A 25,002-nucleotide genomic window follows, 5' to 3' on the forward strand; every position below is an offset into this window, starting at 1 on the left:
TCTGCTTGCACGCTTTTCCTCCAACATATTCCCTTGACAGACAGTTTAAAACATACAGCCTGCTTCACACACAATTAATCGCACAATGAGAGGCACCGAACAGCGGGGAGGGAGATCACAAAGGTACTCCCTAAGTGGTTGTTTCCAGAGCCGTCCGGTCATGTCTCCTGCCTGATTGGTCAATGGGGTGTATTAGGAGAAGCTCAGTGGGTGGCTGAGTGGGGTTAAAGGGACGCCTGCTGTTGTCTATTTATTGGATGGGGACACTTTGGGGAAATGCCCTTTTTTGTTTTCTGACCAATCTACTGCATGTTCAGACAAAACATGGATATGAGAGGCGGGATTGCACATAAAGTCAATGGATAGACTCATTTACATGTAAATTCACCCTGGGTGCCATGGCGTGACGTGAAGGCACTTCCATGGGATTCATAGACGTACAGAGTTAAGACAAAAAGAATGGATCTGCCTAAAGGTCAAAAACTGCGCTTACTACCAACATGTAAAATCACACCCTGACATTTTTTCAATTCTCTTTAATATCTTTAATAAGACACAACAAGGTAACTAGCGAGCTTTAGAGGTGCAGGTAGGTGTTTCCCACAGTCATTAGTGTTTAAGCCTCCCAGCTGTAGGATCATATTACCATGGAGACATTGAGAGTGGTATCAATCTTCTCATCTAACTCTGGGCAAGAAAAAACATGTTTTTCAAAATATCATACTATTCCTTTTGTATATTCCCACCAATTTTTTTGCTGCCCTCCGTTCACTCAATGTTTTCTTTGAGAACTGGTTTATTCAACATGCACTGCTCTAGTAAACATCATTATTCATAACATAATGTGCATCAATATTCATAAATGTTGCATCTGCTGTTTGTGTGCCATCGCATTCATTGACAGCTGTGTTGGTGAAACTGCTGTTTTATTGAAAGCTAAAACTACTCTTGTTTTCATTGTAGGCTGTTCTGAATTACAGCATCAACTCAATGTAAATGTTGAGACTGCAGTACAGAGATTACAGCCAGTGAGACATTTATGGCTGTAATTACAACACATGTATCTATTTAATGATTTATTAAGCAAATTACAAACTTTGAATACAGAAGTTAGTCTATAGCACAACAAAATGAAAGATCTGCTATTAGTTTACTTTAAATCCACATTACATCATGGCACAGATGTGGTTTGAATGTGTCCTCCTGTGCTCCCACTGCTGGCTGATGCTCCTAATTGACTCATAGAAAAAGCAGCAGAGCCTCTATTAGTATCTATATAGAGATATAATGCTTGTTTAATGTACCTCTGAGTTGATGGAGATGATTCCTGCCATGCTTGTATAAATAAGGTGGAACTTTGGTGATAGCTTCTCCCAAAGGGGGCCAATGGCCTGGGGGGGCTGAACATCAAGCTGAGGTCGGGCTAATTTATTTGTGTGGCCCAGGCACAAAGCCAGTAAATTAGGTGGTTTGGACCACTGGAGCTGTGTTAATAGAAAAAACAGTATGCTCATGCACACCCAGCATCAGACCTGCCACACATCTCTATATCTCTCAGAGGGAGGCCAGGATGAAGATAAATTCATGATGAGATTAAATTTAGCAGCAGCTGATCGGCCTCATCACATGATTCATGAACAGGAAATGGAGGAAACCAGGCTGGTCGTATGGGTAGAAACGATACTGGTTACTCGTGGCTTGCTGGATTGTGGCTCGTGGTGACAGAATCATGGTTGCTTGCAGTTTTAAAAGCTGCTCCAATAAAATGCTCCGATGTACGGGAGCTACAGTACGTTTAGTTTGGTCCTCTGGCACAAACGGTAGAAGTAGGAGTAGAAGCTCTTGAGAGGGAGAAGGTTTCTATTTAAGGGATATTCTAGCAATTTAGTATAACATGTTTCTAAAGTTTAGTGACTGATAAGACACAGATTTAAATGACTGGGTTAAGATTGACAAGCGTGTTATGTCTTATTACTGTTGGGTTATTTACCCAAACTAATAAACTGTTTGTTTGTGAACTGCTATAATTCACTTAAGTTCTTTTTAAACGTACATGTCACACTGATTGTTGTACATTGTACATGTGTCTTACTGATTGTTAATCAAATGTGGATTCTTTGCAGTTTTGCATGTCATAGACACAATGTTTTTTACAACTACAAGTAAATTGGATGGTTTTCAGGCTTGTTGTGTCTAACTGGGTCAAAATAACCACATTTTAGTGTGTGTAAATAACCCAACAGTATTACATTACGCTCCACTATTGGCCGGCTCTATAGAGCAAACAATACTCCACCATTGACCCATAATATTACTTGAACGCCACCTTAAAAAAAAAAATTGGATTTACCAATTAACATTAATTAACCAGAACACTGAAATCAACCACAAACAGTCAAATACAAAGCAGCTAAATATAAATCCCGTAAAGGGAGCAGGACCAGCAGTCTAAAACAGAAACCTCCCCTCTGCAAAGTGAGCTTTTATCCTCTTCCCTTCCCGGGCCAGGTGCACCTCATTCAGGCATTCAGGTCTAATCAGGTGTAGAAGACCTGGGCAGAGCCATATATCTGATTCCGAACCACATATGAAAGTGGCCCAAATCTGACTCGAAAAGATCAGATTTGATGTGTTTTTTGCTGTTCAAAAAAAAAAAAAAATCAGATCTGGGTCACATAAGGGGGGAAAAATCTGATTCAGGCCACTCGGGCTTGGACGTGAACGTAGTCATAGAAAGGAGAGGAAAAGGCACCAATGGCACAGGAAACACACAGAGCAGTAACAGGTCAAAATAATTCAGAGCTATTCTGACACAAACTTTTGACCCACTGATTTTCAGTGTGAGGACTGGTCAGGTAGCGGGGGCCAAGACATCCAGACCTTTAGTTCCTAGTTTGCATTTAAGTGTGTGTTACGGTTGGTTGATGGTCCCACTCATACAGAGTTTATCAAGGTCCTTATTTCCCCTTTCACACATGCTATGTCATGCATGAGTCCACCAACATTCTCAACCAACCATGAGTCCATCACAATTGCAACTCCCACATTAAATAATTTGTATTCTTCAGATTCATCCAGAAATTGATATCACACTGTGTTTCAGGCCTTTCACATGACAATGTTTTAGTTTTGTGCAGTGCTGGAGGGAGCATTGACATCTTTTCCTTAAGTGAGAAGTAGCAATGTCACAGTGTAAAAATACTTCATTATAAATCATGATATATGTTGTTATATACAAATTGTCGAGGTGTCAGTGTCAAATTGTTTGGTAAAAAGTATACATTTGGTTTAAATGTAGCAGATGTATTAAGTATTATAAAATAATTGATTATGAATAAAGTGCAAAATTAAATTAATAAATATCATTAGTATTTTTTAATTACATCTGTTTTCTCCTTTTATGTCCAAAGGACCTGTTGATCCTGCTACATGATATTAAAACCTCAGTGCCATGAATATACTGTATGATTTTACTGGGCTATGAAAATGGTGGTGCATAACAAGAGCTCCCTCAGCAGGACAAGCACTGGAAGCACCACCGCAAAACTGACAGACTCAGCAACTAAAGGCTTGGACAGCATCTAGAGTAAAAGAAAAGGTTTATGTGAGGCCTATGTTTGATATATAATTTAACATCAGACCTGTGTTGGTTTGAGGGTGAATTTTTAATGCTGTCCATTCCAGCAACTTGGGGGGTGTCTCTCCCAGCATGCATTGCTAATGAGGTAAACCTGGACACGTTGCCACGTTACAGACAAAGGGAAAACTGTGGTTTGTGAATCTGGATCTGATTATTCTCCTATTCCAACAATTTTTTTGACTATGGCAGCATTATATGTGAATATGTTCTAATTATACAACATATATTGTGACTGTCCTGACCAATGACAAATAGTGTATGCATGTAGAAAAAGTGACTTGTGCTGAGGAAAGACAGGAAACCTTTATTGTGCATAACCTTTATTTGTTACTATAGTTTAGCAATAGCTTTGAGTACACCTTTGGTGGTAGAATAAAATAAACAAAACAAGCTGTCTATTTGAAAAATAGAAAAACATCTTTATTACAAGTTCTACTTTGCAAATAATACTGAGCAGCATAGCATTAGAAAATCATGGCAACATAAAACAGAAATGATTGTTAAAATGTGACATCAGAGTAATAAATAAATAGTAGTGAGGGTGAATTAGGCAAGCAGCATACAGAGAGCCAACAAAGGCTCTAAATATGTGTGTTAAGACACTGGAAGGCGTGTACACTGTCAACATAAAATATTAACATGGAAGCAGCTTTGAAAACACAGAAAGCCTAATATTCTTTCGTTCACGTTCTGCGTAGTTACATGTGCAGGTGAAAAGCAATGTCTAATTTAAACATAGTGAAGATTTCCTGTGCAAAACATTACACTTCCACCATCTCTTGTTCTCACCATATACGCTCAGGCTCACTCACTCTCACTTCAGGGCTGCAGAGCGACAACCTCTGCCTCATCTTCATCCTTAAACAGACTTTGCAAACCAGCAGTAACAACAATCATACATCTTCATACGTCTTTTTAGGCTGCAGGCCGGATTAGCGTTAAAGCACCGAGTGAAACACCGACATTAAATTCTTCTTTCCAAAGGTCTTCAAGTAAGGAAAAATCATCCCAATCATGCCAAGTATTTGTGTTATTGCTGTCCGAGTTTGTTTTATTACTGCATTTGAGCTGTTTTCGTTATAACCAGGTGAACCTCGCGTGGGGGGTTCAGTGTGCAGTTGTCTTAATTCTGTTTAAAGGTACTGGTGGTATCACAGATTAGCTTCGCTAGCAGGAAAGGCAGTGTTTGAGCAGTTATCTATCATTTCACTCAATAGCCATATCAGCCACCTGAATACATGTCAAGGTTACTTGGATACTATATCAATAATTGAGCAAACTGGTGGGACAGTAATATAATCCAATAACAGAGTGATCTAAAGGACAAATAGTTGCAACATTTTCACCGTGTGTAGTGTAATGAATCCAATCCAATTGCTCTCTGTTCTTTTAGTGTCAAGAGAAGATCTCTGCTTTTAATGTCAGTGTATATGATCAATAGAATCTGTGTTCAGAATGACAACAGGATGCAATATAAATCTATAGGAAGCATCTGTTTTCTTTTTTAAAAAAAATACAAAACGACAAAATAACATTTATTTGGCCATTAAGGAAATGATTGTTTACATAGATAGGTCCCAATTAATCTTATTTACAAGGGAGACCTGGCAGATTAAAAAAAACTGCCTGTAATCTGCTCTTTTTGAACAGCCATTATAATAGAAAATGAACACTGATCACTGTTGCACACATTTGCATTGTCTTTCATTTGATATCATGATTTATTTCCCTTTCTGATAGCACTATGAAACAATAATGTTCAAGGTACATTGGTGAGAATGAGGTCTATCACATAAGATGTTTGACACCTCAAAGGTTCATTTCTAAAGAATCATCCAGTGCTCAATGAGAGGTTGATTTTATCCTATACCTCATTTATGTAGAGGGGTTTTCATGGCTTCTACTCTCTGCCTATAAAATAAAATAATAGAAAATGAAGAGTCAACCACCAAACATCGAACCAGAGTGAGTCACAAATCATGTAAGAAAGGTCCATTGAGTTGTTACCCTGTGAAAATGAGAGTTCATGGACTCAGAAGACCCACAGCCACAGGAAGTGACATCACGAGTGACAGAAACCACGGCGCTGACTCGAACATGACACTGATTGCAGAGCAGATTGGAAGAATTCCTGCAACGGAGCAGAATGAGAGTTTAGATATGGTTTTTGGTGGTGTTTGGAGGAAACGGAGAGCCAAATGAAGTGAGCTCCACTCACTGTGGTGCACGGCCATGCTGTTCTCCTTCCAGCTGGTGCCCTGGTAAACCCTGCAGGTGTAGGTGAAAGGCCGCTCATCAGCCAGAGGGGCCCAGGTGAGGCGGCACAGATTAGGAGTGACCAGGCTGACGTTGCTCCTCCTGCGGTCCTCTGTGGACACGTAGGTGACTGCGTTGGGGTAGGTGCTGCCCACCAGCCGACTGTCCTGACGATACTCACAGTAGGGGCCCGGGGCCTGGTCGGTGGCCGGAAACTCACAGTCCACCCTGACGTTTCTCTCCAGGTAAGTTAGACACGGGAACATCTGAGGCCCGCGTGGAGCGAACAGAAACGTAGACAGTGAGCTCACTGAAAGAGATGCAAACAGAATGTGACTCACACATTTTTTCTTTTTCAACAAGAAGTCAAGGCAGCAAAATACGAAAAAAAAAAACTGCTGCAGAGAACCGTAATATGGGACAAGATTCATGTTCCAGCAGCACAATGATCCCAAGCATGAAGCTAAATGTGCACAATGACTTCAGTCAGTGTTTAGAGGAGACACATCTGGCAGCAGAGAAAGCCTTGAATCTATTGCGTTCATGGGTTTGTGACAGCCTTGAAGATCTGACACAGCTCTGTTAATCTACATGGATCATGAGCAGAAAGCCACAATTAATCTATTCAGAGCTGGATACTACAGAAATAAACATACAAGTAAAATCAACAACAATAATATTTTTTTAAATGCAGCTCATTATTATGAAATGTTAGCAGTGTCAATTAGCTCCCGTTCACCAGAGCAACAGGAGAGAAAAACAGTTTCGATCCACACAGAGTTATGACTTTCTCTGAGGAACATCTTTAAAACTAAAACTGTGGGACGAATGTGCACAAAATGTGATAATGTGATTCTAAAATACCACTCCAGTGAGATAATGTGATGAAGCTCCATAGAGGCTGCCCTACATGCTTGAAAATGACCTAACCTCTAAATGGTTAAATAGTTCTCTGTGTGTTTTATTGCGGTGGTGTTGTACTTAAAGGCTACTTCAAATCTGAGCCTCATATGAAAGCAATTTAAATCTCAACCTGGGTTTAAAACAGTTTCACCATGAACGCATCACCACTCTGCTCCTGATGCCTCTTGTTCTGTTTTTTGCCCCTCAGTCAGTCCAGTGAGTCTACTACTGTTAATCTGAATGAAACTTTAGCGCCCTCTGTGGTGAACTTGGGTAACGACACCTTTGCTGCAGTATTATTGAGTTTTTCTCTCTCTTGGACAATCTAGACTTTTCTAAACGTACCTGAAACCGCATTAACAACACATCTAAATAAATAGAAATATTTAAACAATATATTTTTGCCTCACAGTTCATCTTTTAGATATAATCAGCCAGAGTAGGCCTGAGCACTTCTAAATCCAACTTAGAAAGCATGAGTGCACAACAGTGACATGTCAGCCTGAGCATTAAGAAAAATTAAAGAATCACACATACTGTGAGTTTGATGCGTCATCAGTATCCTGCCAAAGAGGAGACAGGTCGTGGCGAAAAAGTGCAGCTCCATGACGATTAGTGCCTGTCCGATCAGATCAATAACCTTCACACCACGTTATGACCCTGCAGAGTTCAACATGGGACATCATGACAATGATGCACATGCAGCCCTCAGACAACCATCAGTGATTAATGCACGAACAGATGCTTCCAATCTGTAGATACACAAAGTCAGCATGCAACCTATACCCGTCCCATGTATCAACCTACTGTGTAGCGCAGTGTTAGCAGGCCTGGACTTGCTTCTCTATCTGCAGCCCAAATGCAGAGGACTACGCCCATGCAGAGTCTCGGCGCTGCAGCAAACTGCAAACCCACCTCTCTGTACATATGCGCACATTTTATCCGTGCTGCAGTTGAAAGAATCGCACAGCCATGCACCAGACATGCTTCTGACACACGCAAACCCGATGTTAAAATGCGAAATGTTCCATACCGAAGTCACAGAGGCTTTAACTTTAAACGTCTTACCGGATAATCGGTCCCTGTCCTGAGGTAGAGCTGCGTCTGAGTGTCGGTGTGCGGAGCTGCAGCATCAGCACCGCAGCGCTGACTTCGGACTGAGGATACAGTTATGGCTCCGTGCGCCCTCACTTCAAACACACGCACATACACATCGACTGACATCCTACAGGAACTCTATTATCAGTTCAGCAGGAGTCCAGGAGCAGTCCAGTTCTGAGAGGAAGCTCATTTCACTTTGGTTCTGTTTTTATCAGGGAACAAAGTTGTGACAAGAGATGCCCTTACCCTCACCCACATGTTTAATGTCTTTATATTGGAGTCACTACATTTAAAAAGTTGGGAAACTGGAGCAACCTGATTTGTTTGCTTTTCAAACCACCACTATCACCTCCCTCAGATACTTGGTTTTGGGGAGTTGTCATTTTTTTTGGTGCAAATAAAGAGTTCCCTCTGCAGGACAGAAACTGGAAGCACCAACACAAATATGACACAAACTGCAATCCATGTTAAAAGTGTCACCCAGTGCAAAAAAACATAGGTTTGGGTGACACTAAGCTTTCATTCTGCATTTGTTCCACATCACTCACTCACCTCTGACCTGTGGAGTAGATTATTTAATTCAAAGTTGAGATAATTGACTCATTCCTCTGCAGTAGTTTCTCCACTGCAGTGTCGTTCCCATTGATGACAGAACACTGACAGTGACTTGCAGATAATCTGTTGTTGTTTAAAGTTTGCACATGACCAGTATACACTGCAGTTTATTTACTACCTGCTGTGCTGGAAGGAGGGATTTCTTTCAGTTGTGAATGGGTTCCATAGATCAATGGTGACTTGTGCACACAACATTGGAAATCTTTATTGTTATCTTAATTTGTGAGTTGTACTACAACATTTGGTATACATGGAAAATTCAGTTAAAAAACATTTATCTTTATGTACAAATATAAAATGTTTGTATCAGGAATACCTTTATTGTGCTGCTCAGCGTCACAAAGCGAGGGCTGTTAATGCCTGGCCAACATGACAATCAATATGAGACATCATGGGAAAGATGAGTATGCAGCCACTGAACAGCATCAGTGATTCAAGTAGAAAAGCTCTGCAAAGACATGCAAAGAGACACAAAGTCAACGTGCAAACAGTGAATTTCTATGTCCAACTGGAGCAATATTACAATCGCAGTCCTGGATGTGCCACTCTGCCTGCGGCTCAACGCAGGCTGCAGCTGAAACTACACCAATGCAGTGTCCTTATACTGTATTTCAGGTCAGTGGGACATAAAACAAGCCATTGGATAAAAAATATTTTAATATTAAAACATTCATATAATGCAGGTTAAGAACTAATATCTAATATTTTTGTATTGTTATGCAGTGAAACATAGATTCCCATATCCAGTACATACATACATACATACATACATACATGATGGAAAAAGTAGGATGGAAGCTATTACGCTTCCATACGCTATATTTTAGGTACTGTGATAGTAAAAACAGGACACCCCTGCAGTGTATTGACAAAAAAATCTACAGCAACTACACCAATGACACCTTCATAATCAAAATAAGATTTAATATCATTTTAATACTAATTTAAATCTGCCAAACAAACAAGGAAAAACAAGACAATTAGAAAAAACATTATGTAACGTGATTTAAACAGTATAGTTTATTGATGGTCCTTAGCTAAGTGTCCCAGCTGTTGTAGATGTAGAATAGAGGAACAGTATTTTACTTTCCCAGTCTTCCTGCTTACTGTAAATGAAGCAAGGGATAGTAGAGGAGGAGAAATCGTGCTTGAACAACATAATCTGCCTTGGCTGCAGTTTCTAATAACGCAAACAAACCACCCAGTCTAGGTGTGTTAGGATACTTGATCAATGATATCAGTTACTGATTACCTCTCTGGACTGTAGGTTTGGACCATCAAAACTTTCCATGAACCTTGCAGACAGCAAACTCTGTAAACACTCAACAGCAGCGTAATGCTTTGGGGTAATTTCCTTCAAAATAAAAGCCTTTTTCAGTGTGAAAGTAATAATGAAGAAAATAGCACAATCTATTGTTGGTCTATTATATGATGAAAATATTTTGTTTTTATAAACGTAGAAATCCTAACCCTTCCAGATTTTAAAGGTCTGTGTACTTTTCTGCATTAAAATGTGCATTAAGATGCTATGGTCGCCTACACACACACACGCACACACACATGACAGGTTTATGTCACTCTTGGTCCACACAGTTGGCAGGGTCTCACACACACTGTTGATGGGCAGCTGTACTCTGTATGGGCCAAAAACCTGCCCCTGAACAGGCGTCCCAGTTATTCTACATTAGGACAGAATCAAATCGCCTCACAACATGTCACATCAGGCACAGTGACATTATTAGATTTTTACAGGGGAGGAGAGATATCATGAATACATAAACATGGGTGAGGATTCATTTTGTAACATGAAACTACATCATGTTTAATTATTCATTTTTTAAAAATACTGGAAAAGTGTACAATGCAGGGCTTTAAACGGAAATAACTTAATCAATACTCTGTGCAGTTTATAATGGTAGTGTAGTGTAGTGTAGTACTCATAGTATAATGTACATCACTGAAGAGGTATAGGTGATGGCTCTGTGTTTCATCTGCAGTGTTTCAGCAGCAGCACCAGCAGAGGAGCAGCAGGGATCACAGCTACAGAATCTCTAATGAATACTTTTGGCAGGGATCACTACACCTGCTTTCTCTGCTTCTGATTGTCAAAGGAGACAAAAAAAAACTGTAAAAAAAAAAAAGAAAAAAGGGTAGTGTTAATATATTCAATAAAATGCAAAGTGGCAGATATCCTCTGCTTTAACTGTCTGCTTTCACCGACCTCTGCAACATTTCTGTCAGTGTCCTCGGAGACTGCTTCAATATGGCAGTTGTTCAGCAACTGTCCAGGAAGGACCTTGACAAAATGGATGAGCAGTGAGGAGAGGATACAGTGAGGGAATACAGAGGATACAGTGAGGGGGATACAGAGGATACAGTGAGGGGGATACAGAGGATATAGTGAGGGGGATACAGAGGATACAGTGAGGGGGATACAGAGGATACAGTGGGGGGATACAGAGGATACAGTGAGGGGATACAGAGGATACAGTAAGGAATACAGAGGATACAGTGGGGGGATACAGAGGATACAGTGGGGGAATACAGGGGATACAGTGAGGGGATACAGAGGATACAGTGGAGGGATACAGAAAGGAATACAGAGGATACAGTGAAGGGATACAGAGGATACAGTGAGGGGGATACGGAGGATACAGTGAGGGGATACAGAGGATACAGTGAGGGGATACAGTAAGGAATACAGAGGATACAGTGAGGGGATACAGAGGATACAGTGAGAGGATACAGTAAGGAATACAGAGGATGCAGTGAGAGGATACAGTAAGGAATACAAAGGATACAGTGAGGGGATACAGAGGATACAGTGGGGGGATACAGAGGATACAGTGAGGGGATACAGGGGATACAGTGGGGGGATACAGAGGATACAGTGGGGGGATACAGGGGATACAGTGGGGGGATACAGGGGATACAGTGAGGGGATACAGGGGATACAGTGGGGGGATACAGAGGATACAGTGGGGGGATACAGGGGATACAGTGGGGGGATACAGGGGATACAGTGCTACCGCCAAGCCGAGCCATATCATTTTTAGGGATGTCAGTCTGTTGGTGTGTTGATCCACCACTTTGGTCCAGACTGAAGCATCTCAACAACTTTTGGATGGATTACAATGATATTTAACACTCTGGGGACATTCATGGTCCCCAGAGAGTGAATCCTGCTGACTTTTACTCGAGGTCAACCATGAGACATTTGTGGTTTTTACCTGCGTCCATACTATTATTTCCACCCTAATCCACCCTAAAACACCTCAAATCTTTTCTTCATCATCCCCCTTCAGTCAACAAATCGGGTAAAGAAAGAGGCAGAGCCATGTGACATATTTTTTGGTTTCACTTGTCAGACAACTTAATGAGCATGAAATAGTGTCTGCTGGTCATGAAAGCTGCCTATTTGAATAAAAGTTGTTTACAAAATATAAGATAACGGCAGATTTATCTGTTGAATATGTAGTTATAATCAGTTCACTTAGACTTTTATTGCCATGTAACCTTAATGTGCCTTTTCCATCCCCGCTAACGTTTTCAGATTTGGCCACTCAGGGGACCATTTTTGTGAAGCTCGGTATTTGGTTCAAAAAATTCAGCATCTCAGTGCAGGCTGAAGGCCAGAGAGAAAAAGATGCTGATTTGGTGTGGATGTACTCTAGATCAGTCGTGGTTTGTACGTTGCCCTCTTAATAGCATCATTTTGATACTTTTACTGCTTTAATGTAATATTAATGTCGTTATTAATGATAGGCCTATTAGCAGAATATTACATATTATAGCATCCTGTGTGTTCTTTTGTTCCTCTTTATCATGTGTTTCTTATAGTTTATGCAGCTGTAAATGTCGTCTGATAGATATTCAGTACATTAGCTGAAATGAGCAGATTTCTTATTTGTATTTGATATGTACATATTGGAATTTATGTTGGTAAAAGCTGAGAAACTGCTGACGCTTCTTGTCCTTGCACACTGAACGTCTGCTGTGGTGTCTCAGCTAATCAAAGCCTCATCACGGCATTTCCTTTTTCTTTCTCATGCAGTTGCCTGAATTCAATCTTTCAATGTGTGGCCAGAGGTTTGTATATTGACACGAGATCCTCTGTTCTCTGGTAAAACAGAGGGTAAAAATCAATAAGAACTCTTATACAATACGGAGAAATGTCCCCAAAGTCCAGTGGAGCAGCATTTTCTCCCCCTCCCCTGCCTCTCTAGTCCCCCTCCCCTCCCTCTCTCCTCTGTTTCTTCTATAAGCCGACCTCTACTGTATCTACCCCTGGCATCACACTGCAGAGCACTGAGGAAAGCTCAAACTGCATCAGACAAGGTAAGAATGATTCCTATACTATTATATGCTGGATGTGAGCTGTGATAGAATATTGAACTGTGTTATGCACAATGTTTTTCTTTTTAGTCTGGATGAAATATTTGGTTCAACACTGGAGTCAGCACTAAAGCAAATATTTGAATGAAGGTGAGAATTGGTTTGCATCAAGCAAACCAAATAGAGCTGAACTGCTTTATGTGTTTTCTTAACATATTGAACGCAAGCAGGCAAATAATCTGTGCGTGTTCTTGAGAGAGGTTAGGAGAAAATGTGTCACTGTTGGCAATTCACCAGTGAACTTTGCAGTTCGTCTGCTTGCAGCGTAAACGGTGAGGCTGTATTCAGTTGTTCAGTATTATGGCACAGTGACTTTTTCTACAGTAACCTCTGTGGGTTCAAGTGGAGCTGCAGGATCTTGCTGTTCATGTTACTGAAATCTGACCCTGCTCTTTACAGCATAGTCAGCTTTATTTGATTTCAAACTCAATAACATGAAGACATGACAGAAAAATAAATAGGCAAGCTGGCTGGTTGTGTTGTATAGTAATAGTCTGGATTAGTTTGCTTTGTTTTATTCCGTATCTTTTTTTTTTCTTGCAGGGAAGTTGGAGAATGCTCTTCCTTGCCGCATTTTTACTTTTTGGTAAGATCATTTAAGGTTAACGTGAAGTCAATAGAAGACATTTTCTAATATTTGCATGTTGTTTTCTTTTAACGATGACTGTGTTTCTCATCTGAGTGAGGTTCTGGCATTCATGACCACTCAGTAAGTTTATAAATTGGTGTTTTCAATTGATTTCGCAAATATCTGATCATCTTTGTTTTATACTGCACAAAGGCTTTGCGTCCGCCCAAAGGGTGATTCAGTTGAACTACTGCTCAATAGATGAGCACAACCTCAGGATGGATTGCAAATACGCACTTCCCTCTGAGGCGCCAGAACCATTTTGCAAGTATACACATGGTGAAAGACTCTTCGACACCACCGACCCAGAGGAGGAGCAGCACGCCCCCTTCAAGAAACGTGCCAAAGCCCGCATCTTTCCAGGCAACGTCTGCCGCCTGCTGTTTAAAAACCTGCCCAACGGCAAGTCCAACTTCACCTGCAACATCAAATATGCCGACTCCACCACAGCCACCAAAACTTCAGTGGTTGAAAAAAGTAAGAAGAAGCTCGTGCTCGTGGTCATGGTTTGCCACAGCTGTGCACATCCTGTTTTACATGTCATTTTTAACACACAAAAAGAAAACATTTGAGTGACGGCCAAATAAAATGCTCCTCCTTCTGAACCTGCATCATTTTTCTTATTGCAGAACTGCTCCTCCCCTGCTCGACGTGGAGTGTCCTATTACAAAGCTGCAGTGGCCTACTGCTGACCTTGATGACACTTCCCATGCTGCTGGAAATTCACTGGCTGTGAACAAGGCGCCAAACTGCTGCATACGTTAACACTGCACCCATTATCATCTGGTGACTGCTGTTGGACTCACCTGAAGTTGCGTGTATGCACAAAGTGCAATGAGTTGAACTGAATGTACGTACAGGATATATTCGGTATGGCCTGCTTACTCTGCATCATGCACTCAATACTAACCACAGTGCTACTGCATACACTTTATACTCTACGGTACTCTCACATATGAACAGTTGTTGAAATGTACAGTAGAAGTCTGCTGGAGCCGTGTGGGTTTCTAACAGAGTTGCCTAACAAGGTGATGAGTAAAAAGCATGAATGTGACTTTGTGTTAAAACTGAAAGTCTATATTCTGTAATATTCAATATCTAAACACAATAATTTTAGCAGTTTTATTAGATGTAATGACAGATATTGAGCTTTAGCCTCCAGTCTTAATGGCATAATAGGAACAACTATCTATCATGACAGATCAGAGGGATTTTAAAGAGGGATGAAAACTGCTTTTGTTAAACATCTGTGGATTTAATTTTTTTTTTCAGCTCCAAAGTGATGCATCATTACACTCCACAATGTGACATTGCTGAGTTTCATCACTCTTTAAAGTAAGTAATCTATTTTGCCTGACTGAAATCTGTCCCCTGTGTCTGCTCTTGGCTGCCAAACGATGAGGGCAGATAGAGGCGACCTTGTGCCACAGGGGTCCACTAGTGGAAGATACTGTATCTGTCGATGAGATCTGGGTAGGGCATCAAAGACAGCTTTCGCAGGGTTTAATCTAATGATAAGAAGAGGAACAAAATCCTTTAAAACTGTTTCTGACCGACCACTTAATGGATGCATGAGCAATAAACTCTCTATTCTAGTCTATTCTGAGGAAACGGTGTATAGAGTCCCTCGACTATTTTTGCAAAGAAAACTGAAAAACAGACTCAGTTTTTATTTTGCCTTTCACTTGTGCCTGAAACACATGATCCATGTTCAGCCGAGGCTTGTTGTGATAAATAAACAGTATGTCTCTGAACGCTATAACCTTAGTCTGATCCACAGCGATGGTTCTATTTATACATTTAAACTGAATATGCTTTATATGGTGCAATGTTTTCTCTAATGTTAACGATTTTTATTCATGTATATAGTCGAGTAGGTGGTTTGTAGCTAAAGCACAATCATTTAATTGCACTGAAAAGCACTGCTGTACTATGTACTGTATAATGACAATGAACTGAACTCAAATGTAACAGCATCAACAAAGACGAACAATGCTCATTAAATTAAATTAACTAATTAAATGTGTTTAAGCATGAACTCTACGCTGCATGTCCACAGTTACTGTATGTGCCGTGCTGAAGGTGCTGCTGATGTCCTGTAGAGGGTGGCACTGGGTCAAACTGGAGAGACTGCAAGGACTACACAGTCATGAGGAAATACCAAAGTTTAAAAATATGCAAAAATATGCAGTGTCTTGCCTGAGCAGATAGTTTAGGGATTAATAGCAAGTAATAAAAAATAAAAGAAAAACTGCAAACACAGGCTAAAAACTGTGTTTGTGTTCTTACAATCTGCGGAAAACAATTCACCTTAGTGGCTATTTTACAATCATCATAAATCATAAAGTGCAGTATGGCCACCATCCTCAAAAAAATGATCAACTGTATCAATATGGTGGTTTGTCTGTTTTATGGAGGTCTTTACAAATCATAAGAATGCCACTGTAGTTTTCTTAATAATTCACCATTTAGTGAAAACGAATAAAGAGTGCTTAACCACTATGCATTTTGTCACACTTGTTTTTATTCCAAATCTATATAAATGTGTCAGCCAGACACCCTGACACCCGAAGGTACGTGGACAACCGTGAAGTATATGCATGGCAGAACATTACAACTGTTTGTAAATGTCTGTGATCTCATTCTAACAACGTGGGCATTACTATGCTTCTATAACAGCCTCCTCAATTGTGGGGAGGTTTTTCACAACATATAGGAACCTGGTTTGCGAGATTTATCCCTCCTCAGGCAAAGAAAAAAGTGCCCCAGTGAGCTGAGACACTGATGTCTGCTGATAAAGCCTCTCAGTCAGTGTTCCAGTCCATCCCAAATGAGTTGGATGGGCTTGAGGCCTCTGTCCAGGTCAGTAAAGTGCTTCACCAAACTAGAAAAACTATATGGACGTCACTTTGATTGTCATGTTAACACAGGAAAAGGCCTTTCTGAAAACTGTTTTCACAGAATTTGAAGCACATTATTGCCTTAAATGTTGTTGTATGCTATAACATTAAGATTTTCCCCTAATTGGAAATAATGGGTCTAATCCAAATTATGAAAAACAGTCCCAGACGCAAAAAAGTATCTACAGACAGAGTTAAAAGATGGAGCGTGACAATATTTTGTCTTGCTGAGGAGTGAGCAAGGACAACTGTAAGTGTGTCCACATAGTCAGGTTACACAGCTATATTTCCTTTGAGGCTAATTCCACATCGAGTCCTCACAGACTTGATTCATTGTGTGGCCTCACCGTGTACGCCCGCTCTGGGTTCAGGAGCTCTTGTGTAACACATAAGTATGCTGATTATGCTTGAAGCAACCGGTGTGTGGCCGTGTATTCCATGGAACTGATTCACACACCTGAATTTTCACATTCAATTCCAATCCAGGTTTCATTTCTTAACTTTGTGTGGTCATGTTAAATGGCACTTATTAACCCCTTGAAGGTCCTCAGAAATAATCACGTTAAAGATCCTTACACACATAAATGTGTATGCATAAAAACAAGCCATAAAAATGTTAAAAATCTTTCTTTTTTTAAAATTTTTTTTAAATAGTTTTTTAGACCTCAGCCCTAATCATACATATCAAATTTTAATTAGTTTTTTAAAAAATTAACCCTTAAATTGCCATGTTTTTGTCATGATGCGCATCATTTTATGGTCTAAAATACACAAAAAATACATGAAAAAAATTGAGAACTCTGAAAAATTCACCATCTTGCAAAATTATAAGCAATATGCATGAAAAACTGATAAAATATGCTAAAAATAAAAATCATAACACACTAGAAAGTGCTGAAGACCCTCAAAGGGTTAATGTAATTTAGTCTTTAATCTAAACATCATTACAATGGTCAAAATGCATCAGCTTTACCAGTTTGTACCAGTTGTTTGTGTGTATTTATCACCTGCTATAGGTGTAATCTTATCATTTATAAGGTATAATGAGGTGTAATCTTATCTATAACATTTTTGAGCACTCATGTGACTTGTGGTTGGTGTCAGACAGTTTTGGTTCCGCTGTGGCCTCTAAAAATGAACAAAGTTGGAGGAGCACTTGATGGTGTGAAACGTCAGAGAGGTGGAGGAGCACGGCGACCTGGACCCAACCTGTCCCCTGTCTGTGAACACACGCTGTCTGCCCAATAAACCACCGCGCTGCTGCTGCTGTTTTCCTTCCATGTAAATAACTTCGCTCTGGTCAAACCTGTTTTTCCGCCCGGGCGTCACCTGAGAGGATCCTGTTACCGGAAGTCACCGCTGGTGTCACCTGTGCGGACTCTCAGGTGAGCAGGCGGCTCATTGCAGGAAGAAACGTCGATACGGTGAAGAAACAGCTGTGAAATAGTGGATTTTGGTTGTATATTTGACGCAAGAGAGGGTTTTCCAGCATTTTCTGCAAAGTTTTTTCCCCCAGGAGCGTCAAGAAGAGACGCATTCAACCACACAAGGACCAGACTGGTCGACATGTTTATCAGCGCCTTGGTTTCGGTGGCTTTGTTCTGCCTCGCAGCGACAGGTGGGTGATTTTTACATTTTTTTTTGTACAGTTTGAGGACATTCAACGTTTAAAAGTGTTTCACCTTGCGTAGTTTTTACTTAAAACCAATAATATTAGTGGGTCCCTAAATACTAAATGAAGTGTTGACAGTTAATGAGCCTAAAATGGAGCTCGGGCCTGGAAACACACTGCCGGCCTGCTCTGATCCTGGGAGCTGAGCTCAGGAGGGTGTGGATGGGTTAAGTTTAGACAAGTCACCACAGCAGGAGACTCTGTTGTTGTATTCAAGATTGTTCAGACTTTAACTACAGTGAATGACCGCAATAAGGCAGCAGATGTCCAAAGCCCTGAGTGTTCAAGCTGTTAAATCAGGCAACAAGTGGAAGGTATGGAGTGATTCACCAGTTCTTCATTTTCTGGGAAACAAAAAACATTTGGTGTCGCTTTCTCCACATTCCTGTACTGACCCATATACATGAGACAGGAATATTACAGCAGTGCTATGACACAACCAGGTCCAGTTAGATCAATAATGAGCACATTGAAGAGTCGATTTCCACTTTGCCAAGTTTTTTTTTTAGCTGATTTCATGCATGATCTGAACTGTAGTAAGAACATATCCCATGTTTTTAGCGTCCACTCACTTGTCAGCTGCCTCCCAATGTGTGATCACGTGTGTATTTGAATTTAATTTGTGAGTGAATGGACCATTACTACCAGTGAGTGACCTCTGATTATGTCCTACTTATTGACATGTTTAAAAATGTTCCGCTCTGTTTCAGTAATATTACTGACAAATGTGTCATGGTCACGAAGCTGCAGCATTAAATTTATCATCTTGACTCGTAACAGTGTCAGGGTGGACATTGTGAAATCTACAGAATGACTTTTTTTCCCCCTCCTCTGTGGTAATTCCAAATATTCCTAAATAATCTCTGAAGACGTCACACTGAACGGAGAAATCTACAATTGGGCTTTAAATTGAAGTGGCTCTCTAATCTGCATGTGTTTCCCAGTGCCCTTAAGGACATTTATCACCCTGTTCCTGAAACTCACGACCTAGTGGAGGCTTATCTCATCAAACCAAAACTGTGACTGTGCTGCCTTATCTCAGCTGAGAACTGCCCGAGATTTGTCTGCGGGGTGAAAGGAAGGAATTAAAATATAATAAACAATAAAAATGTTACCTGTAAATGTGAATTAACGGTATTATTATCATTATTCTGGCACATATAGTGATTTAAAATTAAGCTATTTGTGCATTTTCATCTTGTAGTGAATTTAGTTACATGCTGAACTAATGACTCTGCACAGTTAATGATTAACTGGCTCCTGCTGCTGTTCCCTGTAGTTGAAGCTGCCTGGTATCACACAGGCTGGTCACACAGCAAAGTAGTAGTTAAATCATCTACTTCCCTACTCTTAAACTGATGGCAGTGGTGTAATGCAATAGGAAGTGGTACGATAGATTGTCATACAGTGTGACAAACAGGTCTGTGGTGCATGAGTCAATTAAAATCTCTCGTCTTTCTGTCGTTTCGGTCTGAAAAGACCCAGTTTCAGCCATGTTGTTCACAGTTTCACTGGAAGTCCTCTGGCTCAGCAGACAGAAATGAACCACATTTTTTTTTTTTTCTCCTGTCCACACCCTGAGGGCTTGTGAGCAAGCTCTGAGTGTTTGGCAAGGGGTGTGCTCTTCAATTTGAAACGTCTTTTCCACGATCTTTAACAGAATGTGATTTTGTGAACTGCTACTTTGGGCACATAAGCGGGAGTACCCTTTAATTTATTAGCTTTATTAACCGCGATGAAGTCCAGTACTGTTCGATTGTGACTTGTTTGTGGGGCTGCAGCTGACTATTATTTTAATCGTCACTCTTCTGTTTTTCTTATTATTTTCTTTATGAATTGTTCAGTCATTTAGTTTATAAAATGGTAGACAATAATAATACAAAGTTTGCCATTTCTAATTACTCAAATTGAGTCATTCAAATTTCAATTTTTCCCCAACCAATTCTAATATGTTAAAAAATTTCTAAATGTTAAAAAATGATATCATTATAATGTTATTACATTCATTCAGATATTCAGTTTACTACTGTAGAACAGGGATAAATCCTTTAAATATTCACATTTTAGGAGCTGGAAGCAGTAATTATTCTTAATTTTTGCATATAAAATTATTTAAAACAATGAAAGCATTTGCTGATTAATTCTGTCGATCGTTCCAGCCCTACTGGTGTGTTAAACAGATACTGCACAGACGAACCGAAAATATTCATGCATCAAATCGCTGCTCTGAATTTTAATGCCTGATTATCACCTCTTTCTTCTGTCAGTCACCTCTTGCCTAAACTCGTCTCCCACGTCGCTAACGAGAACACACGACTGTTCAAAGCAGACCAAGCGCGGCTCTGATCTCGGATGTTATTCTCTGATTAAAAAAAAAAGTTTGAAACTGATGCCAGTCTGTATCCAAAGGACTACCAGTCTTCATGTCTCCTGCAGCTTCTTTTGTTCATCCTTATGAATCTTACAACACAGAGTGCTTTCATCTCACCTCTTAACCAGCCTGAACCTCATATGATGGAGATGAAAAACACCGGCTTCCAGCCGTTCATATTCCACTTGAAAACTCAGGAGTTCCTGATAGACCAGAGTTTTCCTGCATGTGGAATAATCATACATCTTTATCTTCTGTCATTTAATAGATTCTCAGTTATATATTCTGTTGTGAGACTGACTTTACAACAGCAGTGAGAGCCCAGTAACTAGTAACATGAATGTAGCCTCGTCCAGTTCTCTGGATGGATGCTGCTGCTGCTGCTCCCACTGAGTCGACTTAAAGAAGGAAGTGAGAATTTAGACTCAGCACCTTTTTGAATTGTGCTGATAAATGTCTGTCACTTAAGTCTTTAGAGACATCATTACATCAAAAGCAAACTCAATGACTGAACATGACAGTCATGTAACTAATTAATATGTAAAACGAATCATGCCGTGCTCATTATTCCTGTGCATTGTGAATATGACGTTTACCCTTTTCTGTTTGTTGTCTACTGAAATATCTGTTCACTAACGTAAAGTACGTGTTTTATCTTAATCTTTGTGCGTGCAGGCGTAAGTGGCTTTTCAGTCACCACCAGCGACCCAGATGTGCAGGTGAAAGAGAATGAAGGTGAGTGCTGGAAATATGAAATGATCCGAATATGGAAGCTAAGCCTAGAAACAAATACATGGATCGAATAAATGAAGGTTTGCTTAAACTTGATCAAACAAACCAAACAAATAAAAAGGTATGAACTGAAATAAAGGTGAAGTTGTTCTTGACACAGTGGTGCTGCTGTGGGTATAGCTCAGTGTCAGATTTCACCCCTTTAATGATAAGGCCATTGTCTGACTTAATTATGCGTCCCGAAGTAATAGTGTTTCCATTCATTCTGTTTCTGTTCTGAAGCGCAAAGATGGGAAGGTTGCCTTTGTCTTCTTGCTCAATGGGAGACTTTTGCCGTGATCCTGCTCACGTTCTCTCTGTGATAGAGAGGAATGTTCGCAGGTTTTACTGTGGAAAAGGCTTTACTAGATGTGTATTATTTAGGAAAAAAAAGAACATAACTGAGGCAAAGCCCTGCCTCTATATTTTAAGGTCATTTTCAGCTGTAAATTACAGCATTTTTCATTCCTAGCACACAGATGCAGGGTTTCTCTACTTTAGGGGGAGCTGGTATTACTGTATAGAGGTTTTGTGTCTGCCTGTTTCCTGCCTCCTGTCTTCTTTTCGTTGAGTTTTAACATGAGGAAAGTGCTCTTGTGACAAATTTCCCGTGATAATCAGCTTGTGGAGGACTTAACTACATGAAATTGTTTTTTTAGATGCATTTTATCACTTGAGCAAAGAATTGCCCAGATTTTGAATTATTATGGTAATTTTCATAATCTTCACGCAGTCAATGTGCATAAGAGAGACAAATAATTTCAGATATTTTTAATGATTACTTTTTGTTATTTCAAATTGCATTATTGAAGTGAAAACCTTACCTGTATAGTTGTGTGTGCCTTTTGAATGTATTGTGAACTCTGTTGTTTCAGGGACTGATCTTAAGTGCACGTACTCAGCCGACTTTGGTTCAAATGCCAGAGTTGAGTGGAAATTTAAGGACACAAAAGGCTCACAGACATATGTGATTTTTAATGGGAAACCAACAAGTAAGTAGATTCACAGTCTTTCTTTGCGTCTTTGTCTTTTTGTGGCACGTTGACAAATGTTTTTTGATCACTTTGTCCACTTATTCCCACGAAGGAAGTGCACTGCATTACTGTGTGACGTACACACAATTCTTAAATGCATGTAGCAGTTGAGTCACTTAATGATGATGGCCTGCCACATTTTCTATCATTAAAGAACAAATTCAGAGAACTGGGTTGGAGGTATGCGAGTTCTGAATACTTCAGTCTGTTATGTAACGCTGCAACTCTTCCACAGCCCCATATTCCAGCCGAGTGACCATTTACGGCAGTAATCTGAGATTCTCCAAAGTGACCCGTAAGGATAACGGAGTGTTTGACTGTGAGGTGTCTGGCAACGGCCAGTTTGGGGAAAGCAGAGTTAAGCTGACTGTTCTGGGTGAGGAGTCTTTGTGATGAAGCTTTGCAAACACTTTTTACATTTGTTATCCACCCAGACCCACATCACAACCCAAAGTTAATGTAATGTAATCTAATGTAAACATCTTCATCTTGAGTTTATGTTCGTTGATGGAGGTTGTGTATTGACCTGCTAAAACTGAATGTTGTGTCCTGCAGTGCCTCCGTCTCCGCCCTTGTGTAGGATCCCTGCCTCAGTGACAACGGGCAAGATGGCCCTACTGTCCTGCCATGACAGCGACGGCTCCCCTCCACCCAAGTACAGGTGGTACAAAGATGGCACCCTCCTGCCCGCAGAACCTTCCAAGATCTCTGGCTTCAAGAACGCCACCTACAAGCTAAATACGGACAATGGCAATTTGGTCAGCTACAACCTATCACTTAGCACCATCTTAGCTGTGACAGGCGTGGTCCCCATGGCCATCAAAATTAAAAATATATGCCCCATCTGTCCCCTCAGGAGTTTCCCAGGACAACCAAGATGGACTCGGGTCAGTACTACTGTGAGGCGTTCAACAGTGCTGGTGTTCCTCAGCGCTGTAAAGCCATGAAAATGGGAGTCCGTAAGTGCTTTTCTCTTTTCAACCTAAATGTATTCATTCAAGAGATGAGAATTAAACCAGTTTCAGCCAGCGGAGTGTGCTGCATGCCTACACTTAGAGGACAGTAAACTGATTTGGCCGCTTCAAAGGAACCAATAGAAACTTTACCTTTTCAGAACTGACTCATTAACCACACCATGATGTTTGACTGTAATGCACCTCAAAATGTTGTTTCCTTCAAGGTGACATCAACACTGGAGGAATCGTTGCTGGGGTAATAGTGGCTCTACTGCTACTGCTCCTACTTGGATTTGGCATTTGGTATGCCCACAAGAAAGGATACCTGCCCAGTGAGTTTTCTACTTGATATTAAAATCATGTAATTTACTGTGATCATCAGTATTCTGATGATCAGTGGTGGCATTACCAGAAACCTCGGGCCTCTGAGTCATCTGCTGAGTTAAGGTAGTTTTTATCTGATGCAGCACATAGTCCAGGCCCAGGAAGCAGTGACAGCTGTCTGAGGAGTGACGACATTATAAGTTCCCACACGTTTTCAGCACAAAGTTTATTGACAAATTCATAATTACACCATCAACAATAGATAAAATGCATGCATAACATAAGCCATAGCTCAAGGTCCAGAGAATAAAAAAGAGAAAGAGAAAAATAGAAAACACTGAATGGATAATACAAAATAAGTAACATTTACCAACAAGAAGATAAAATGGGACATTAGCACATGAAACAACGGGTGCAATTTAGCTACAAATTATAAAACATTCCCAAAATCTGCAACTTCATTTAAAACAAGCCATGCAGAAAATTCAGTATTCACTAATGAAAACAAATACCAAAATGCTTGAATGAGCAAATTAGAAGGTCCTCGTCTTCTAACAAGCTCCCACAGCAATCCATGCATATAATATATCATTAGTGGAAGGAGGGAAAGGGAAGCTCGTTCTCTTATTATTCGTCCATTTTACAAGACTCTTAACAGTCGCATATTTGTAATATATACCAAATACCTTACCCTACTGATGTGGTTCTCTTTCTTTCCTTTACAGAGAAGACTGAAAGGTAAGAGCATGTTTTTGGTGTCTCATGGATTTCAGAAACATGTGTAAACTGGTCCGCTCTCTCTCTGTGACTAGCTCAGCATTTTTTCCCCTCTCCCTGCAGCAAACCAAAGCCCAGCGTGGTCTACCAGCCCACATCAATGTACGCCGGCGTTGAAGATGAAGATGTAAGTATGAGCCAGCCCGTTTTTCAGTTTGAACCATTGTTGGTATTCCCCAAAGATTTCCGTCACAGTCAGGCATGTTTGTCTGGTTGCTGGGCCGAGAGCTGTAAGAAAAATGTTCCCGTTCTGATGTTTGATGTGTTTGCTTTCAGGGGGAATTCAAACAGAAGTCATCTTTCGTGGTATAGTCCACAGCAGGACCTTGGTTTTACTGCTTTCTTCTTACGACTTTCTTCTTTTTTGTTTCTACGTTGCAGTTTTTATGAACCAGTGTGATTGTTTGAGTTGTTCTGAACTGTCTACTTTAGTGTCTCAGATGCACGAATATAGGAAATAGTTTTTACTTTCACACATTGAATTTTTTTTAGAATGCGTTTTGGTTACAAGTTGACCCATTTTTTAGCCGTAGACGTGTTTCCACCTGTGTTTGGAGTGTGTGTTTCTGTGTGCTTCTGTGTTGTTTATGCCTATTAATAACAGACCTTTTTTTGTTGTTCAAATGATGCATCTGCACGTACACTTGTCAAGGCAAATG

The 25,002-nt window shown here is 40.3% G+C and overlaps 2 protein-coding genes across 2 annotated transcripts; both read left to right on the forward strand.

Moving 5' to 3' along the window:
* Positions 1-10,296: 10,296 nt before the first annotated feature.
* On the forward strand, positions 10,297-15,808 carry LOC139213361 (thy-1 membrane glycoprotein-like). Its single transcript, XM_070844037.1, has 8 exons — positions 10,297-10,300; positions 12,069-12,172; positions 12,781-12,853; positions 13,454-13,496; positions 13,621-14,015; positions 14,168-14,388; positions 14,811-14,873; positions 15,598-15,808. Exons 1-6 carry the CDS (start codon positions 10,297-10,299, stop codon positions 14,272-14,274), a joined length of 726 nt encoding a protein of 241 aa, XP_070700138.1. The 3' UTR covers positions 14,275-14,388; positions 14,811-14,873; positions 15,598-15,808.
* Positions 15,809-17,776: 1,968 nt separating this feature from the next.
* On the forward strand, positions 17,777-24,770 carry f11r.1 (F11 receptor, tandem duplicate 1). Its single transcript, XM_070843220.1, has 10 exons — positions 17,777-18,056; positions 21,157-21,216; positions 22,128-22,244; positions 22,522-22,662; positions 22,842-23,044; positions 23,143-23,245; positions 23,467-23,574; positions 24,292-24,304; positions 24,407-24,470; positions 24,620-24,770. The coding sequence occupies exons 1-10, from the start codon at positions 18,005-18,007 to the stop codon at positions 24,653-24,655; spliced, it is 897 nt and encodes a 298-aa protein (XP_070699321.1). The 5' UTR covers positions 17,777-18,004; the 3' UTR covers positions 24,656-24,770.
* The last annotated feature ends 232 nt before the right edge of the window (positions 24,771-25,002 follow it).

Source organism: Pempheris klunzingeri, chromosome 14 (genome assembly GCF_042242105.1).
Source record: "Pempheris klunzingeri isolate RE-2024b chromosome 14, fPemKlu1.hap1, whole genome shotgun sequence".
In the NCBI taxonomy this organism is placed as follows: domain Eukaryota; kingdom Metazoa; phylum Chordata; class Actinopteri; order Acropomatiformes; family Pempheridae; genus Pempheris; species Pempheris klunzingeri.

Bases quoted from the DNA above. Each gene is read 5' to 3' on its own strand.
- LOC139213361 (XM_070844037.1), top strand. The intron at 12,854-13,453 runs GTAAGAATGATT...TTTTTCTTGCAG, and splicing joins CTCAAACTGCATCAGACAAG to GGAAGTTGGAGAATGCTCTT. The intron at 14,016-14,167 runs GTAAGAAGAAGC...TTCTTATTGCAG, and splicing joins AACTTCAGTGGTTGAAAAAA to AACTGCTCCTCCCCTGCTCG.
- f11r.1 (XM_070843220.1), top strand. From the start codon at position 18,005: ATGTTTATCAGCGCCTTGGTTTCGGTGGCTTTGTTCTGCCTCGCAGCG. The intron at 18,057-21,156 runs GTGGGTGATTTT...TTGTGCGTGCAG, and splicing joins GTTCTGCCTCGCAGCGACAG to GCGTAAGTGGCTTTTCAGTC. The intron at 22,663-22,841 runs GTGAGGAGTCTT...TGTGTCCTGCAG, and splicing joins AGTTAAGCTGACTGTTCTGG to TGCCTCCGTCTCCGCCCTTG.